The following is a 19,967-nucleotide window of genomic DNA, read 5'->3' on the forward strand; positions in this document are numbered from 1 at the left end:
ATTCAGGGTTTTGCCACGTTGCCCAGGCTGGTCTTGAACTGCTGAGCTCAAGTGATCCACCTGCCTCAGCCTCCCAGTGTTGGGATTACAGGTGTGAACCATTGCACTTGGCAATTTCTTAATTAGCCATGTTGGACAAAGCCCATGTGTATCCTTCTGGCCACTGAGGTTATTTTCTGTCATCAAGGAATTATCTGGGAAAGGTGCCACTAGCTTTGTAAGCCAGTCTCACTGCAGTCAGAGCCCATGTAGTTTTGTAGTGCTGCTTTAAGAAATCACCACAAACTTAGCAGTTTAAAATACTGATTTATTCCTACAGTTCTGGAGATCAGAAATCTAAAATCAAGGTGTTGGCAGGGCTTTTCCTTCAGGAGGCTCCAGGGAAGAATATATTTCCTTACCTTTTCTAACTTCTAGAAGCCACCTGCATTCCTTGGCTTGCAGCCCTTCTTCACTTCACTCCAACCTCTTGCTCTTGTCGTTACATCTCCTACTGTGGTCACATCTCCCTCTGCCTCCCTATTATAAGAACACTGATGATTTCATTTAGGGTCTATTCTGATCATCCACATTAATCTTCCTATCTCAAGATCCTTAATCTCATTTGCAAAGTCCTTTTGCTATCTAAGGTAAAATTCACAGGTTCCAGGGATTAGGAGGTGGACATCTTGGAGGACCATTCAGCCTACCACAGCCCCACATATGTTTCTGTGCACTGCCTTGGTGAAGAGTGATAGGAGAGAGCATCCAGCAGGGCTACAAGGTTTCAGAGTGTTCCTAAATTAAAATCTTGTAGGCAGATTCAGCTCTGTAACTACTGTGGTAACTGAGACCATCATAACTGGCCTCATTGCCATTAGCTCCATATCCCTCACTCCCAACATTGCTTCCTTTAAAATGCTCTCTAGCACTGAAGCTGGACTCCTTATGACTTCATCATCCTGAGAAACAAGCTATCAGAGATAGTAAGATGCATGTTTTCTACCAGGTGAGATGGTTTTTCTCATAAGCCTCTGGTCTCACAAGTGCAGTTGTGGTCTGCAGCATGCTCACACAGTATAATACCAACTTATTTTTCTTTATCACTCTAAATTCTGCAAAATACCTTCACATCCTTTAGCTCATTTGGGCATAGGAAAAGGAAGGTGGTGTTATTTCAGTTGTACAGATGAGTAAACTGTGGCTGTAAGGCAGAGAATGGATTAGAGGGTAGATGACTTTAATATAGGAACCCCCAACCAGGCACCAGCCACATGGATGGAATGAAATTTACATGTAATTGATAGAATTTACTGGACTTTGTGAGCATTTCAGTGTGGGGAATATAAGTGAGAAAATCAACTGAGGTCTCTAGCTTGAGCAGTGAATACCACCAAATGAAATAGGACTAGGTTTTGAATGAGAGTAATTAATTTGTTTTTGAGATATGTTGAATCTGATGTACCTAAGATCTAAGGGATATAATTACAAAACAGGAAAAATGCTAGTCTGGAACTGTGGATGTATGGCTACCAATATATTTGGGGACCACAAGTATGTAGGTAGTTGTTAAAATCGTAGGGAAGAACTCACCCCAGGAAAAATATATAGAGAAGGGCTGAATGGAACCCTAAGCACTCAAAATATGGTCTACTGCTGCTTGCCTCAGAATCATCTTGGGGAGCTGTTAAAAACAGATTCCTCGGCCAGCGTCGTAGATCATGCCTATAATCCCAACGCTTCTGGGAGGCCGAGGTGGGTGGATCACCTGAGGTCAGGAGTTCGAGCCCAGCCTGGCCAACATGGTGAAACCCTGTCTCTTAAAAACAAAAACAAAAAACAGATTCCTCATTGTGAATGTACTTAATGTCACAAAATTGTATACTTAAAAAAATATATTAATTTATCTTTTAATTTTTAAAATCCAATTTCTGATGATTCCACATGTTCTGAAAAATTATATTTAAAAACGATTAAAATGGTAAATTTTATGTATATATTACAACAGAATACAAACAAAAAAACCCCAGAAAATAGATTCCTAAGCCCCATTCCAGACTTGAATTACTAAGGTTTTGCTCAAAGGCAGGCCTAGCAAGTCCGGAAGACACCTGAAGAAACCAGGTAAGGTTGAAGGAGCGCCAGGAACTGATATATTCTAAGACTAGCCTAGTCTGATCTTTATAAATAACCCCCAAAAGCAGCCCCTTCCATAACCCATAACCTGGACCACTTTTCCTAGGCCATCTCAATCCAGATATCCTAGCTGACAGCTCCAGAGATTCATTCTCCTAAAGATTTGTTCCAAACAATGGGGAACAGATACTGATTCTTTCAATTACATGCCTTGGACATTTTAGCAAAAACTCCTGCCAGGTTTTGAGGCTGCCTGATTGTTAAGGAGAATGAACATTAATTCTCAATATAAAACCCTTTCAATACCTTTCTTGGTCTTCCTGCCCTCACACCTCACTGCCTCTGAAATCTTAATCTGTTCCTTTCTTTCCCTTTTTCTTTCCTTTCTTTTTTTTATTTTTTGAGACAGTCTTGCTCTTGTCACCCAGGCTGGAGTGCAATGGCACAATCTTGGCTCACGAAACCTCTGTCCCCGGGTGCAAGTAATTCTACTGCCTCAGCCTCTTGAGTAGCTGGAATTACAGGTGCCTTCCACCATGGCTGGCTAATTTTTTTTTTTGGGGAAAGACGGAGTTTCACTCTTGTTACCCAGGCTGGAGTGCAATGGCGCAATCTCGGCTCACCACAACTTGCGCCTCCTGGGTTCAGGCAGTTCTCCTGCCTCAGCCTCCTGAGTAGCTGGGATTACAGGCACGCGCCACCATGCCCAGCTAATGTTTTGTATTTTTAGTAGAGACGGGGTTTCACCATGTTGACCAGGATGGTCTCGATCTCTTGACCTCGTGATCCACCCGCCTCGGCCTCCCAAAGTGCTGGGATTACAGGCTTGAGCCACCGCGCCCGGCCTTTTTTTCTGTATTTCTAGTAGATACAGGGTTTCGCCATGTTGGCCAGGCTGGTCTTGAACTCCTGACCTCATGATCTGCCCGCCTCGGCCTACCAAAGTGCTGGGATTACAGGTGTGAGCCATCGTGCCCGGCCTCTTTCCCTTTTTCTATCAGTGATTCAGGGATTGGATGAGTCTCTGGGGTTTGTTTTGCCCTGAAGAATAGAAGGCTTCTGTCCCAACTGGTGTTGCCAAAGCAACATATTAATTCCATGCCATGATCCTGGGTCAAGATCTGCACAATCTGATTGGTCATATCACCTCGGATGGCAAGGGAGTGGAAGTGGTCAAAATCATGGAGTCCCAGCTTTCGGAGACGCCTTGCAGCTGCCCGGTAACACTTCCAGGGCTGAGGCTCCACAAGGAGGTAGCGGCAGAGGGAGGAAAGATGGGCCAGGAACTCACACAGGCCATGGTCCCCATGGTTCAGATGAATCCACATGGTTATTGACATGCAGAAGCCAATGTCAAAAACTGAACGTCCAAATTGGTTTAAGAAAGAGCTCAAGAGAACCTTCCGGGTCCTCTGATTCATGAAATCCAGGGTGATAAAGGTCAAAGCATCAGGAAAAGGACATTCTTTTTTGGCTCGCTTCACCAGGACTGGATCTATGTCACAGCAGAGGAGACGGAGTTCTCTTGAGGCATCTGAGCAGGTCTCCCCGTCAGGTAGGGAAAGGAAGTGTTTGTACAGAGCCACACTCAGATCCTAGAAGAACCCAAAAGAGCTTTGTCACTGCAGTTCTTAACCAGTAAACAGAAGAGAAATCTGTATCATTCTTCCACAGAGAATGCCACTTACCCCTGGCTGTACAGGATGTGAGGTTCCTAAACCGTAACCTAGAGACTGTGCAAAAAGTTTTCCACAGAGTAGGCTCTCAGTGCCCTCCAGGGGTCACATGCTGTAATGCATCATCCCCATATTTTCCTGACACTGATGACAGATTGGGTTGTGTAGTTGAATGTTACAGCCAAATGGATGCAGCAAAGGTGCCTACAGCAGTATTTCCTGGCTTAAGTAATATGCTGATAAAATCACCCTTTTTCTGGGTATCTCAGACCCTAGGAAGGAGGAAAGGGATCCTGAGGCATAACCAGCGTCCCTTACCAGGAAAGTGAGGAATAGACAAGTACCATCTTATAAAAACCTGCTTCTCAGACTTGTGGTGGGGGAAGTCTGGATTCCAAAGTCCTCATTCAGCCTTCACTACAGCTTCCATTTTACTACCCGTCTTAGGATTCACCACCTCCTTCTGAGACATTCTACTCCTATAACCATCATTGCTAAAAGTCACTGCTGACAACCTTCTAGGCGAACCCAATGATTTGTCATCATTTACCACATTAGCACCTTTTTTACTTTGAAGCCACCATCTCCTTTCTCTATCTTTGAATTCTCTCTCTTTTTTTTTTTTTTTTTTCGAGACAAAGTCTGGTTCTGTCACCCAGGATGGAGTGCAGTGGCACAATCTCGGCTCACTGCAACCTCTGCCTCCCAGGTTCAAGTGATTCTTCTGCCTCAGCCTCCCAAATAGCTGGGATTACAGGCATGCATCACCACACCTGACTAAGTTTTCTATTTTTAGTAAAAACAAGGTTTCGCCATGTTGGCTGGGTTGGTCTTGAACTCCTGACCTCAGTGATCCACCTGCCTCAGCCTCCCAAAGTGTTGGGACTATAGGAATGAGCCACTGTACCTGCCCTCTAACTTTGATTTCTATAACCATTATAACTAACTCAAATTTGCGTTTTTCCACATAGTATTTGCAAGGCATTTTTCTATTTACTACTTTATTTGCTTGGTGTAACAAGCATGTGAGGAAAATTTATTTATGCCTTTTGTGCAGGTGAAGAAAATGCAGTGGAAATCAACCAGATGTCCAATGATAGAGGCATGGACAAATAAATGTAGTATAATCGTAAAGATATGCACTGAAACCAAACCATTTTTATGTGCAAAAAAAGAAAAAAAAATCATCAAGACAGAATACTAAATAGCAGTTAAAAATGAAGGTGCTCAGCTTAGTGCACAACATAGATGATTGTCACAAACACATAATGTTGAGAAATAAAGCAAGCCATAAAAGAAAATATATGCCAAGCATCCACTTACATGAAGCTCAAAAATGGGTGAAATTAAAGTACATTAGGGAAGAAAAACAGTACACTATAAAGAAAAGCAAGGAAATAATAGAAGGCTAGTTGTTACCTCTGGGTAGAGATAGGGGTTTATGAACAGGAAAAGGCATATAGGGGAACTTGTGGAGTGCTGAAAATGTTTATTCTTTTTTTTTTTTTTTGGACACAGGGTCTTACTCTGTTTCCCAGGCTAGAGTGCAGGAGTGCGATCATGGCTCACTGCAACCCTGACTTCCTAGGCTCCAGAGATATTCCTACCTCAGCCTCATGAGTAGCTAGAACCACAGGCACACACCACCGTGCCCAGCTAATTTCTGTATTTTTGGCAGAGATGAGATTTTGCCATGTTGCCCAGGCTGGTCTCGAGCTCCTGAGCTCAAGCAGTCCACTAGCGTCAGCCTCCGAAAATGTTGGGATTACAAAGGTCAGCCATTGCGCCCAGTTTTTTGTTGTTTTATGAGCGCCAGGGTCTCACTTTGTCGCTCAGGCTGGGGTATGTGGCACAATCAAGGCTGACTGCAGCCTCGATCTCTTAGGTTCAAGCAATCCTCCTCCCTCGGCTCCCTAAGTAGCTGGGACTACAGATGCCCATCACCACACCTGGCTAACTTTTGGAGAGATGGGGTTTTGCCATGTTGCCCAGGCTGGAGAAGGAGTTTTTAAAATTGAAAAAAATCACCCATAAATTATGGTACATCTATACAATGAAACATTAGGAAGCCACTAAAAAAAGAATGCAGTGATATAAATAATCTCAGAATTAAAAGCTACTAATAGTGTGTTACTATTTGTAAAACTAAAAGGGGAGTATTTCTACATACATAAATGCTGGTATGCACACAGGACTGATACCTAAGGAATCATAAACTGGTGCCACTTTGTGGGGGAAAAGGAGGATTTAGGGTTGGGAGTAGAGACTTAACTTTTTATTAAATATCCCTTTGTATTTCTATTTTTTTTTGTTTTATCAAGCACAAGTATCTTTTTCCCCCCTTTCTCACTACAAAGATCCAGAAGAGAAAGCTTTTTTTCTTTCTTTCTTTTTTTTTTTTGAGGGCAAAACAGAAAGCTCCATAAATATACAGCCAGGTTTGGGAACCACTACCCTAATTAACTGCCAACTATGTCTTTACCTCTCATGTGTATACTACTCTCAACTTTAAATAATCTCTGGTGGTTTGCTAATGCCTTTCGTGAAATCCCAAGCCCTATGCTCAGTCTCTCTTTTCCATTGTTTTTACCCTCTGACTTCCTATATCATCACAGTGGAGAAGTTTTGAGGGGACACTGGATATCCACCCATCTCCTCATTCCAGTCTTTGAAACTGTATCCAAATGTCCCCCTCTTGCTCATAAGCTGGGTCCCACAAGGTCTGCAATCATCCCCCAAGTCTCTTCTGTGAAAGGACGGCAAGACGACAAAATTGTCTGCTGCCCTCCAGATTCTGGACTGGAGTGATGGAGAGGGCGGAAAAAGGGTACTAACTAACTTTTGAAGCATTTGCCATCATAAGTTCAGACTGCCTGCTCCTGTAGAATATCCCAGTGGCTACAAATAGATGTGGGAGAGACATTTCCTTATTTTGCATGTGGTTTGACTATAATCATTATATGTCTAGGAATAGTTTGCAGTAAGAAGAGTGGCAATGCCACCCTTCTCCATTCCCTCAGGCAAAATGTTCTATTTCCTTCTTGATCCTTTCCACTGTACTATGTCAACTCACTTTCTTTTTTTTTTTTTTTTTTTTTTTGGCTCACTGCAACCTCTGCTTCCCAGGTTCAAGCGATTCTCCTGCCTCAGCTTCCCAGGTAGCTGGGATTACAGGTGCCCGCCACCACGCCCGGCTAAATTTTTGTATTTTTAGTAGAGACGGGATTTCACCATGTTAGCCAGGCTGGAGTGGAACTCCTGACCTCGTGATCCGCCCGCCTCGGCCTCCTAAAATGCTGCGATTATAGGCATGAGCCACTGCGCCCGGCCAATTCAGTTTTGTTTTTTTAAAAAATAAACATGCAGGCTCCAGGGTTTGTCCTGCACTGTATGGCACACACGAGTCTCAATATCAGGCATGATTCTGTCACCCTTGGCTCTTCTCTCCCAGTAAACCAAACCTAACCCCATGTTCCCAAACGTGTGTGTCTGGAAGCCCCCTCTTCCCAGCCAAGGCGCCAGGCACGCTGGACAGAGGCCACCCTAGATACAGGGACCATCCCCACTTGGGGTCTGGTCCTGAAGGAGAAGTGGGAACGTAGTTGACGAGGACTTATCTCTAAGAGAGATTCCTAAGACAGATGGTGAAACACTGGCGGGCAGGCACCCGCAGCATTGGGTCGGTCAACGCCACGCTTTATACTGGTTTTGGAAAAGTTTCGATGGGTGTGATGCCACGCCCAGGCCAGAACCACAGTGGATGTGGAGGCAGCCAAGCTCTTGGCTACGGATGCTCCAACCCCTTCCCTGTCACTCACCCCGGAGTTACACCCCACGTCCAGCCCCAGAATCGGCTCGTTCTCGGGACTCTGAGGAAAGAGCTGTCGAAGCAGCTCCGGGGGCAGAAGGCGGAGCCGTTGCTCCGGAGGGTGGAAGCGAGAATAATGAGGAAAATTTCCGAACGGGGCGGCCCCAGGTTCCAGAACTCGTGGTTCCTCTTCCGCTGCGGTCTCCTTAACGACCCCTCCAGCAAGTTCCGTGGGCCCCGCCATTAGTCTCTACGCCGCCGCAGGGCCCCGGCGGAACCGGAAGTCAGGAACCTGCGGCCGGCGTGGGCGGTGGCGGTGCCAGCGCGCATGCGCCGAACGGCGAGGGCAGGTGGGTGGAATTCTGTGGTGAATCCGAAAGGCTGGCCTGACCCCATCTCTCTGTGTACCTGGAGTCGGCTAGCGCGTGGCGCTCGCGTTGTAGTATTGAGTCCTCATCTCAACACTTGGAGGGGATTAGCAATATCCACGTTTTACAGGGAGGAAACAAGCTCTGAGGGCTAAGTGTCTTGGCCAAGCTGACAACGTTTGAAACTTGGGCTACTTGACCGAGAACAAGTATAATAGTTTGTTGGGATCTTGGAAATCAAGTTTAGTCCAGTTTCCTTCCTTTCCTGCAAAAAGCGAGACCCGGAGATAACTCACTTGTCTGGGATCAGTGAATCTGGGACTCAGGAACTTCTACCTGGTTCAGGAAAGGGTAGCCAGGAGTTGCAGGTCACTTGCGAAGCCGTTGACTCAGCCCTGTTCCCCAGGGGCAACAGTAGACCATGAGCTCCTTGAGAGGCAAGGACTGTGCCTTAAGAGCCCGCACTTAAAGAGTGCTTACCAGGAACCAGACACCCTTCTAAGCCCCTTACCCAATCCTCCCACTAACGGCATGAGAAAATGTATTATTTTTCCTTTTTTTCTCTCTCTTTTTTTCTTTTTCCTTTTATATAGATGAGGACACTGGGGTACAACAAAGTAACTTGTCCAAGATCTCACAGTTAGACATGATGGTACTAGGATTCAAATCCAGAGTTTGGATCCAGAAGGTGTGCTTGCAACACTGTTATTCTCAGCCTTGAGTCTCCTCTACCTACCATAGGCCTGGCATAAAGATGCTCAACAAACGTTTGTTGAATGAAAACTCAATAGAAGATGCAAGGAGGTGACTAAGGCCAGATCTGTTTGGGGAAAATTTAAGTGGAAGGAAGAAAGGATGCGAACTGAAACAGACATAGTGGAATGGAGTTGGGCAAGATGTGAGCCAGAGATTGGAAATAACAGAGCTGATAAGAAGAGGAACCGAAGGCTCAACTAGGTAGCAGGTTCCAGTCAAAAGCCTGGATGGCCCAGAATATTCAACAAGGTCAACCAAGGGTCAGCAGAGTTGTTCAGGACCTCCACCCCCACCCCTGCCCTTGGCCCACCCATCTTAAAGGGGTCTCCTGCTCTATGAGGCCAGCAGTTTGCTAAACTTAAACGGCACTGAAGCATGGCTCCTGCAAACAGTGCCATCAGGAGTTAAAATAAGCCCTGTTTTCCTCTCAGTTTTTACTTTATATTTTCATCTCTATCTGGCCTGCTGTTTCTCTAGTTTCATTTATTTGAGGATATAAGTTAATAAAAGTCACTCTGGAATTGACTTTTGTATTCTGGACAACTTACAGAAAAGGAGAAAAAGCTGCACCATTTTGACTAATTTTGGTGAGCTGAGCTGAACTTACCCCTTTTTGTCACTAGATGACGCTAGCACGAATAATTAACAATATTCAAGGAGCTGGAATCACCTTGCTTTTGTAAACATTTGTTTGTTTGTTTAAACAGGGCCAGGATAGTGAATGGCAAGAATTCCTGATCCTGGGGTTCCTGCAGAAGCAACGATCGGGCCTGGTAACATTACCAGTGACCTAAAATGCTTGAGAGGTGACCTCATAAAGAGGTGTTTCAATTTGATCTACTCTGGTGACTTTTGTAACCTATGCCCACTTTTCGGAGCTTGAACAGCACAAGTGACTTGACAGTACCAGCCCCAGCACCTCAAATAGCTATAGCAGCACCTAAGAGCTTGCTCTGCGCTTTGGTCAATCCAGTTTTGTGGAGTGTGATGCATAAATAATTCCAAGGGAAGCGGGCAGAAGCGGTGCCCTCTTTAAAGAAAACCCCCCACCAAATTACAAATATAAAGATAGATATAAAAGTGAATATTTATTTATAATGAGAAATCACAACAAATTACAATATTTTTTTTGAGACAGAGTTTCACTCTTGTTGCCCAGGCTGGAGTGCAATGGACACGACCTTCACTCGCCGCAGCCTCTGCCTCCCAGGTTCAAGCGATTCTCTTGCCTCAGCCTCCCAAGTAGCTATAATTACAGGCATGCACTGTGCCCCGCTAATTTTGTATTTTTAGTAAAGATGGGTTTTCTCAATTTTGGTCAGGCTGGTCTTGAACTCCTGACTTCAGGTGATCCACCTGCCTTGGCCTCCCAAAGTGCTGGAATTACAGGTGTGAGCCACTGAGCCCTGTGACAAATTACAAATTTTTAAACGCTGACTACCACAAGCATCACAAAAAATTTCTGTAATAGTTTGATTGATTAGATGCCAGTCACACTTGAATGTTACTTTTTTCTTACATTTTTGGCTGTATACTCTTTGATTGCTTCTTCACATGACAATCACTTGATAATATCATTTTATAGAGAGACTGGGAAGGTAATTCAGTCTTTTTGTAGCATGAGTTGATAGTTTAAAAAAGTTTTCTATTATTTGATAGTCTTTTATTATTTGATAGTTTTAAAAAGTTTCAGGTTCACAAGTTGTTATTGGCAATATCATGTACATTTTTAGGTTTTTTATCAAATTGGGGGAGAATCTTGATTAAATTTCTTTCATTTATTAGCTGGAAGATTTCAGAGCATTTCAAGTTTTCTTGTGCAAGAAATAATCTTAGATCTACTCTTCAAATGGGACTGTATTTGTTAGCCAATTTGTCTTTGAAAACCTCATTATGAATGGTGCATTATAAAATTTTTATGATTTGCATTGATAGCAGTGATTTGTGTCAAGTCAGCCAAAAAATTTAAACATAGGGATTCTGATAAATTGTGTTTTGTACAATTCCCATAAAGAAATAAAAGAATGCATGGTGCATTTATAATTATATATGCTGTGCTATTGAGTTACTGTTATTGCAGACAGGACAAAACTTGTTTTGACTAGTGTTTAATAAGAGGCAAAATCTTCTGCTTATGATTGGAAGAATTTTCTTCAGACTAGCTTCTGACTTCATGTATTTTCAAATCTTGATTCTCCTCCACTCCCACATAACTTTCAGTGCCAGGTGCTGTAGGAGACATTTATATCCTGGTTTGACCTTTGCCCTTGTACCTACATGTCACAATACCAGCTGAGTCAGCTTGGTAGGTGAATAAGAGTACTTCTGGAAGGTATTCCTGTGTCTGGGTTGCGGGTGGTAACTATGCATAGAAGTGTCTGTACGCCATATGAATAGCTATCAAATGAAGTATATTCCCAACTAAACTTCCCTGTAGCTTTTATTTCCCAAAAATGCCTGTGGCCACTTCAGCGTCATCTAACACAAGGAAAATGTGAAGGAGAGGAAGTCGGAGCACAAATAGACAGCAGCCTTAACCAACTGCAGTTAAGATATCTTGCTTTTTCAAATTTTATAAAACAAATGACCTTGTAAACACATTGCAAGGATCTTGGAAAGATCCTGCATGGGAGTGAGGATCCCGAAGCCTGAGCTTCATTAGCTTCATGGTAAATCTATCTCTTCCCTGCACAGGACGTGTACCCAAGCACAGTTAAAAAGAAGAGGTAGGGCCGGGTGCAGTGACTCACTCCTGTAATCCCAACACTTTGGGAGGTCGAGGTGGGTGGAATCATGAGGTCAGGAGTTTGAGACCAGCCTGACCAATATGGTGAAACCCCCGTCTATGCTAAAAATACAAAACACATCATGTCACTGCATTCCAGCCTGGGCAACAGAGCGAGACTCCCTCTCAGAAACAACAACAACAACAAAAAAGAGGTAGACCTAGAATTTGAAATATCCAATTCAGCAATGACTCACATGAATCATGGCTTCTGTTTCCTCCCACAGGAAGCTTGTACAGCTGACATCCTGGTCCATGGTCCAGCCCATCCTACCCTCTTGTCCTCTCTGATCACACTCCAGGGCCTTTGTTTAGCTGCTGCTCACCTGCCTCACTTACTGCCTCCATGGTAGAGCTCAGGGGACCCTAGAACTCAGGATGAAGCAGGACCCTATGTGTATGTTTAAAAATTGAACCTGGCTGGTGTGGTGGCTCATGCCTATAATCCTAGCACTTTGGGAGGCCGAGGTGGGTGGATCACCTGAAGCCAGGAGTTTGAGACCAGCCTGACCAACACGGTGAAACCCTGTCTCTACTAAAAATACAAAATTAGCTGGGCGTGTTGGCCCATGACTGTAATCCCAGCTATTTGGGAGGCTGAATCAGGAGAATTACTTGAACTCGGGAGGCTGACGTTGCAGTGAGCCAAAATTAAATTGCGCCATTGCACTCCAGCCTGGGCAGCAAGAGTAAAACTCCATTAAAAAAAATCATAATAATCTATGTTTTCACAGAAACAATGTTCCAATAAGGAACTTGTACCTGAACTTTTGAAACACAACCATCTATAAATTGGGAATTTAGTCTTTATTATAGTTGAGAGATTCTACATTTAGTCCTTGTAGAGTTTTAAACCATTTGGAAAGAATAACCACAGGATTTACAAATGCAGTGTTATAGCTCATGGCAACCAAGAGAGTCCCTATTCTAAATCTCTCATTCTCTTTTTTTTCTTTTTCAATATCCCAGGTCCTGCTTTGACCTCATTTTCAGTTGAGCAAACTGAGACCTGGGAGGTAAAGACAGTTTCTCCAAAGATAGGGCTGAATTATGCAAGGTAGTCTAAGTGCTGTAACAAGCAATACCCAATTCTCAGTGATTTACTCAACCAGTATCATGGTTCAATGTGGGTCACGGGGAGAGCGGGAGAGGGCACTCTGTTTCTCAGAGACTTCCTGGGCCCATCTAGAAGCTCTGTCTTTTCTAGGGGACTCAGAGTGAATCCTCTGAACCTGGCTGAAGATGAGGGAAATGAGAGCCTAAGAATCGCAAGGGAAGATCTGGGCCACATCCAGAAGAGGCATTCCTAACTCTTCCTAACACATTCCATGAGTTTGCCAGAGCTCAGTCTCACAGTCCACCCGAATGCAAGAACAGTGGGCTAGCAGTGTGTCCAGGAAGAAGAAAACATGGGCTTGTGAGAAAATGAACTAGTTTCTGACTGGGAAAAGCAGGAGAGGAGAAAGGCAGTGAATAGTTGTGAAATATTGACCAGCTAGTTGGCACTGGACTTAATAATTTGATTTAATCTGGTCTAGACTTTGGGGTCTCCTTATCCCTGTGATGGTACTTTTTTTTAACCTCAATCCTATTTGGAAGGTAAAGTGGAAACAAGGGTATTTCTCATCCTTCATTTCTCTCCCAAGACACATTTTAGACCTCAAGGGTCTCATTAAGCGAATAATCTGTCTTCCCTAATTACTGAGAAGAGAGGCTCTTTTGATCAGGTATTCTCTAGCCTACCCTCCACAATCTAAACCATTTTCTTGTCGCCTGTGAAATCCCACAGGTCCTGCAGGTGATTAACAGCTAATCTTGTCAGCTATTTTCAGAATCTCTCCCCTTTCTCTTCTGAAATACATTATTTTCATTGTATCAATGGTGAAACCCCGTCTCTACTAAAAATACAAAAAAATGGGCAGGCGTGGTGGTGGGCACCTGTAATCCCAGCCACTCAGAAAGCTGAGGCAGGGAATTGCTTGACTGATGGAGACCTGGAATCCTTAGGAATTTGCAATGGCTTTGCATTGAGTTGAAATTATGACAGCAAAAACAACAACAACAACAAAAAGAAATTATGACAGCAAAACACCAGTTAATATGACAGAAAAAGCCCAAAGAAGAAGCCATGTTCCTAAAACCGAAGGGCCCCAGCAAGTGTCAAGTATAATGGATGAAAACAGTTTCGCAAGTTATACAGCCTGGTGAGTTTTCACAACACTGAGGACAGTGAGGAAATCCTACATGTTTTCAGAAAGACTAAAAACAAAACAAAGATAAAACACATTTCATACAAAGGGTCAGGAATCGCAACAGCAGTAGATCTCTCACCAGCCACACTGGCAGCTGGAAGACAATGGGACAATGCCTTGAATGCTCTGGAAGAAAATGATTTCCAATCTTCCATTCTATACACAGCCAAATGATTAATTTAGTGTGAAGACAGAATGAAGCATTTCCAGACATGCAAGAAACCAAACCCATTGTCGTCTATCAGCTCTTTCTCAGGAAGCTACTGGAGACAATTTTCCACCAAAATGAGGTAGAAAAACAAGAAGGGAAAGTGTATGGAACCTAGAAAACAGGTTTTTAACAGAGGAGAGTTGAAGGGAATCCCTGGGATGGAGATGGAGGTTTACTGAACAGCAGCAGGGCAGCAGATCTTCAGAGTGGCCAGTGCAGGCTACAGCAGTCAGAAGATTCCAGGAGAGAAGATGGCATCAAAAAGATGAAAGTGATAACACATTTAATGGGCTGGGTGCAGCAGCTCACACCTGTAATCCCAGAACTTGGAGGCTGAGGTGGGTGGGTCACTTGAGTCTGGGAGTTTGAGACCTACCTGGCCAACATGGCGAAACCTCATCTCTCCTAAAAACATAAAAATTACCTGGGCCATGAGGGCATGTGCCTGTAATCCCAGCTACTCAGAAGGCTGAGGCATGAGAATTGCTTGAACCCTGGAGGTGGAGGTTGCAGTGAGCTGAGATTGTGCCACTGCCCTCCAGCCTGGGGGACAGAGTAGGACCCTGTTTCAAAAAACAAATAACAACAAAAAACTACTGAATGTATCCTAACATATTCAGAGGGTGTTTGCTCACTTAGGGAAGACTTAAGAAGTTACTAATAAGGACATAAAAAAACTAACCAATTGATCATGCAACTACCAATAACAATAATCAACTCCCAGAAAAGCAAAATGTTGTGCAAGAAAGGAGAAGTAATAATTGTATACTACATAGTTCAGTGGTCCACAGGGTTTATAGTCTTGATATGTAAACACTGAATATTGATCAGTCTGCAATCATGGTTATAACCAAATCAGAAGGACATGGTAGTAGTGGTGGAGGTAGTGGGAAGAATGTATGTGTGCGCGCAAAGGCACGCATACCCTTGATTTCTTTCTCTCTGTGCCCTTGATTTCCTTCTCTCTGTTTTTAATTCCTTCTGATTTTTACTCTGACTCACCTTTTTTGTTTTCTTGTTCAAACTAATGTATTTCAAGCTTTCTAATGCAAGTATATTAGTTTTATAGTTAGGAAAAAACCAATACAGGTTATTACCAAGAAAAGGTTAGGGACCACATCTCCACACCCTCAGCTTCCCTTCTTAACTCACCATGGATTCACAACTGTGAATCATCTCAGTGTTTTTTGAGCCTACTTATGTTTTCAGCACGTGCCACTTCTTGGGCATAATGAATTCACCCTCCTGTGCAAAGTATTTCTTCCCCACCCCCCTCACCCCCGCCCCCGAGACGAGTCTTGCTGTCACCGAGGCTGGAGTACAGTAGTGTGATCTTGGCTCACTGCAACCTCTGCCTCCCAGGTTCAAGCGATTCTCCTGCCTCAGCCTCCTGAGTAGCTGAGACTACAGGCGCACGCCACTATGCCCAGCTAATTTTTGTATTTTTAGTAGAGACGGGGTTTCACCATGTTGACCAGGATGGTCTTGAACTCCTGACCTCTTGATCTGCCAGCCTCGGCCTCCCAGAGTGCTGGGATTACAGGCGTGAGCCACCATGCCTGGCCCCAAAGTATTTCATAGAATCATAGAATCTTACATTTTCATTTATCATTGTTCAAACCCAAGGAATTCCCTGGACTCAAGACTTACACAAGGTGTGTTCAGGCAGTGTGGCTGAGGAAAGGTCTGTGGAGGCAGGTAGTGGAAGGAGGACTGCAGTCTTTGGGGTCAGTGGGTGGCAGAGGGGCTGGTAAGAAACAGGGAAGGAGAGGACTGAGAAGAGGAGCGGAAGAACCATCCCCTGCTGCAGATGCCAAGGGAGAAGGACAGAACAACTGTGTCCCGCCCCTGCTGAAAGCCCTCAAAGGCTCCCCGGTGCCCACACAATAAAGTCTGAAGGTCTCAAATCAGAGCTTCTTGAACTTGAATGCGAAAAGGAATCACCTGAACCTCTTGTTAAAATATAGATTCTGGCTGGGCATGGAGGCTCATGCCTGCAATCCCAGCACATTGAGAGGCCGAGGCAGGAGGACCCCTTGAGCCTAAGAATTCAAGACCAGCCTGGGCAACATAATGAGGCCCTGTCAAAAAGTTTGAGAACTTAGCCAAGCATGGGGTTGCATACCTGTATTCTTAGCTACTCAGGAGGCTGAGGTTGGGAGGATCACCTGAGCCATGATTGCACCACTGCACTCCAGCTGGGGTAACAGAGCAAGACCCTGTCTCTAAATAAATATATACATGTAGGTTCTGATTCAGAAGGCCTGTGATGGGCCTGAGGGTCTGCATTTCCGATAAGCCACAGGTAGTGTATTCTTTCCGAGCAGTGAGGCCTAAGAGGACTCACAAGCTCCTCTGAAACTGACTTCCTGTCTGTTCCTTCACCTTCCCCTGCACTCCCCACCCTATCCCAACATCTCTGTTCCAGCCATGCTGAACCACTCCCAGTGCCCTGAATGTGCTGGGTGGGAACTCCATGTCCTTGCTCATGCTGTTCCCAGTTCCTGGCATCTACCCTCCACGCACAACTCCCACTCTCCTCAAGACCCAGCTCATGCGTGTCCTCTTTTGTGAAGACTTCACTAGCCACTCTCCTTCAAAGACAGTGAATATTTTCCTCCGTCTAGTTACATGAATGTCTCTTGCTGCATTTGTCACACAATACTGCAATGTTTGGTTGACTGTGAACTCATGGAAAAGACCACATGTGAACTCATGGAAAAGACCACATCTAGCCTTTGTATCCCCAGCATCTGGCACGATGCCAGGCAGCTAAAGGAATGCCGCTTTAATGAGTGGAGGCTCTTTATACATAAAGAAGGAACAGATTCTCAGTAACGTACAGTTTTACAAAGGGGAGAAAAAATACTTCTCAGGAAAAGACATCTGATGTCTCGAGTAGGTGCTACGAGGTGAGTGTCACTACTTACCAGTATTACTTCCATCATCCTGCCCTCCTGCTTCCTTCCTTCCCTCCTTTCCTTTTTCTCTATTTATTTTTTGAGTTTCCTTTTACAGTATATATATATATATATATATGCATATAATATGTAATATAATGATATATAATTATATCATATTATATATGTATATATGATATATAATATAAAATATTATATATGCATATATAATGGTATATATCATTATATATGTATATATGTTTATATTTATATATATTATATATATGTATATATATTTTTTGGAGACAGAGTCTCACTCTGTCACCCAGGCTGGAGTGCTGTGGCGCGATCTCCGCTCACTGCAGCCTCCACCTCCCAGGTTCATGTGATTCTCCTGCCTCAGCCTCCCCAGTGGCTGGGACAGGCATTTGCCACCACGCCTAGCTAATTTTTTGTATTTTTAGTAGAGACGGGGTATCACCGTGTTAGCCAGATGGTCTTGATCTCCTGACCTCGTTATCCACCCACCTTGGCCTCCCAAAGTGCTGGGATTACAGGCTTAAGCCAACATACCTGGCCTACAGTATATTTTAGCACCCAAGTTATAGAATTCTTTCAGTATAGAAAAATTAGTAAATCTAGATAAGCCACAAGAAAAAACCTATTCTTCTTTTCCTTTCTTTCTTTCTTTCTTTCTTTTCTTTTTTTTTTTTTTTAAAGACAGGGTTTCACCATGTTGGTCAGGCTGATCTTGAACTCCTGACCTTAGGTGATCCACCCGCCTTGGCCTCCAAAGTGTTTGGATTACAGGTGTGAGCCACTATGCCTGGCCGAAAAAGCCTATTCTTACCCACCCTCTGGAGATAATAATAATTAACATTAAAATTAAAAAAAATTTGTAGGTACATGGTAGGTGAATGAATTTATGGAGTACATGCAATATTTTGATACAGGCAATAATAATCACATCAGAGTAGATGGCGTGTCCGTCAATTCAAACGTTCATCCTATTTGTTTCAAACAATCCAATTTTAGTTATTTTTAAATGTACGATACATTATTGTTGACTACAGTCGCCCTCTTGTGCTATCAAATTCTAGACCCTGGTCATTCTAACTAATCTGTTAACCATCCCCACTTCCACATCCCGCACTATCCCTCCCAGCCTCTGGTAATCCTCCTTCTACTCTATATCTCTGTGAGTTCAATGGTTTGAATTTTCATTTCCCAGAAATAAGTGAGAACATGCAAAGTTTGTCTTTCTGTGCTTGGCTTATTTCCCTTCACATATGACCTCCAGTTCCATCCATGTTGTTGCAAATGACAGGATCTCATTCTTTTATGGCTGAATAGTACTCCATTGTGTGTATGTACCACATTTTCTTTATCCATTCATCTGTTGATGGACACTTATGTTACTTCCAAATCTTGGCTATTGTGAACAGTGCTGCAATGAACATGGGAGTGCAGATATGTCTTTGATATAATGATGTCCTTTCTTCTGGAAATATACCTAATAGTGGGATTGGTGAATCATATGGTAGCTCTATTTTTAGTTTTTTGAGGACCCTCCAAACTGTTCTCCATAGTGGTTGTACTAATTTTCATTCCCACCAACAGTGTACGAGGCTTCCCTTTTCTCCACACCCTCACCAGTATGCGTTAATGCCTATCTTTTGGACGAAAGCCATTTTAACTAGGATGAGATGATATCTCATTGTAGTTTTTGATTTGCATTTCTCTGATGATCAGTTGAGCACCTTTTCATATACCTGTTTGCCATTGTATATCTTCTTTTGAGAAATGTCTATTCAAATCTTTTGTTCCTTTTTTTTTTTTTTTTTTTTTTTTTTTAGAGATGGAGTTTCACTCTTGTTGCCCAGGCACCATCACTGCAACCTCCACCTCCCAGGTTCAAGCGATTCTCCTGCCTCAGCCTCTCTAGTAGCTGGGATTACAGGCATGTGCCACCATGCCTGGCTAATTTCTGTGTTTTTAGTAAAGACGGGGTTTCTCCATGTTGGTCAGGCTGGTCTTGAACTCCTGACCCCTGGTGATCTGCCCATCTCAGCCTCCCAAAGTGCTGGGATTACAGGCATGAGCCACCACGCCCAGCTCTTTGGTCCATTTTGATTGGATTACTAGATTTTTCCTATTGATTTATTTGAGCTCCTTATATATTCTGGTTATTCATCCCTTGTCAGATGGATAGCCTGCAACTATTTTTTCTTCCATTCTGTGGGTTGTCTCTTCACTTTGTTGATTGTTTCCTTTGCTGTGCAGAGGCTTTTTAACTAGAGGTGATCCCATTTGTTTGCTTTCGCTTTGATTGCCTGTGCTTGTGGGGTACTACTCAAGAAATCTTTGCCCAGACCAATGTGCCGGAGAGTTTCCCCAGTGTTTTCCTTGAGTAGTTTCATAGTTTAAGATCTTAGATTTAAGACTTCAATTTTGATTTGATTTTTGTATTTGGTGAGAGATGGGGGTCTAGTTTCATTCTTCTGCATAAGGATATCCAGTTTTCCCAGCACAACTTATTGAAGAGAATGTTCATTTCCTAATGTATGTTCTAGGCAACTTCGTTGAAAATTAGTTCACTGTCGATGTATGAATTTATTTCTGGGTTTTCTTTTCTGTTCCACTGGTGTATGTGTCTGTTTTTATGCCAGTACCATGCTGTTTTGGTTACCACAGCGGCTCTGTGGTATAATTTGAAGTCAGATAATGTGATTTCTCCAGTTTGTTTTTTTGCTCAGGATAGCTTTGCCTAACATTTTGATGTATATCCATTTAGGGTTTTTTTTTTTTTTTAATGTATATCCATCTAGGGTTTTTCTATTCACAAGTAAACATAAAATGTGTGTGCATATATATATATATATATATATATATATATATATATAATCAACATTAAACAAATTAAGTAGTTTTAATATTACTCAAATATTACAACTGTGAGTATATCTTCCTTTGGAGATGCCACTAGAAGCCTACATTTCAACATTTTTGAGGAATACAGTCCACTTAGTTTGCATAATATCCTTCAATTTAGATTTTTTTTTTTTTTGAGACAGAGTCTCGCTCTGTCACCCAGGC

At 43.2% G+C, this 19,967-nt stretch overlaps 1 protein-coding gene across 1 annotated transcript; it reads right to left on the reverse strand.

Moving 5' to 3' along the window:
- Positions 1–286: 286 nt before the first annotated feature.
- Positions 287–7,891, reverse strand: BCDIN3D (BCDIN3 domain containing RNA methyltransferase). Its single transcript, XM_003939337.4, has 2 exons — positions 7,610–7,891; positions 287–3,710 (listed from the first exon to the last, which is right to left on the reverse strand). The coding sequence occupies exons 1-2, from the start codon at positions 7,841–7,843 to the stop codon at positions 3,069–3,071; spliced, it is 876 nt and encodes a 291-aa protein (XP_003939386.1). The 5' UTR covers positions 7,844–7,891; the 3' UTR covers positions 287–3,068.
- Between the last annotated feature and the right edge of the window lie 12,076 nt (positions 7,892–19,967).

Source organism: Saimiri boliviensis, chromosome 7, assembly GCF_048565385.1.
Source record: "Saimiri boliviensis isolate mSaiBol1 chromosome 7, mSaiBol1.pri, whole genome shotgun sequence".
In the NCBI taxonomy this organism is placed as follows: Eukaryota; Metazoa; Chordata; class Mammalia; order Primates; family Cebidae; genus Saimiri; species Saimiri boliviensis.

Bases quoted from the DNA above. Each gene is read 5' to 3' on its own strand.
- BCDIN3D (XM_003939337.4), bottom strand. From the start codon at position 7,843: ATGGCGGGGCCCACGGAACTTGCTGGAGGGGTCGTTAAGGAGACCGCA. The intron at 3,711-7,609 runs GTGAGTGACAGG...GGGTTCTTCTAG, and splicing joins ACGTGGGGTGTAACTCCGGG to GATCTGAGTGTGGCTCTGTA.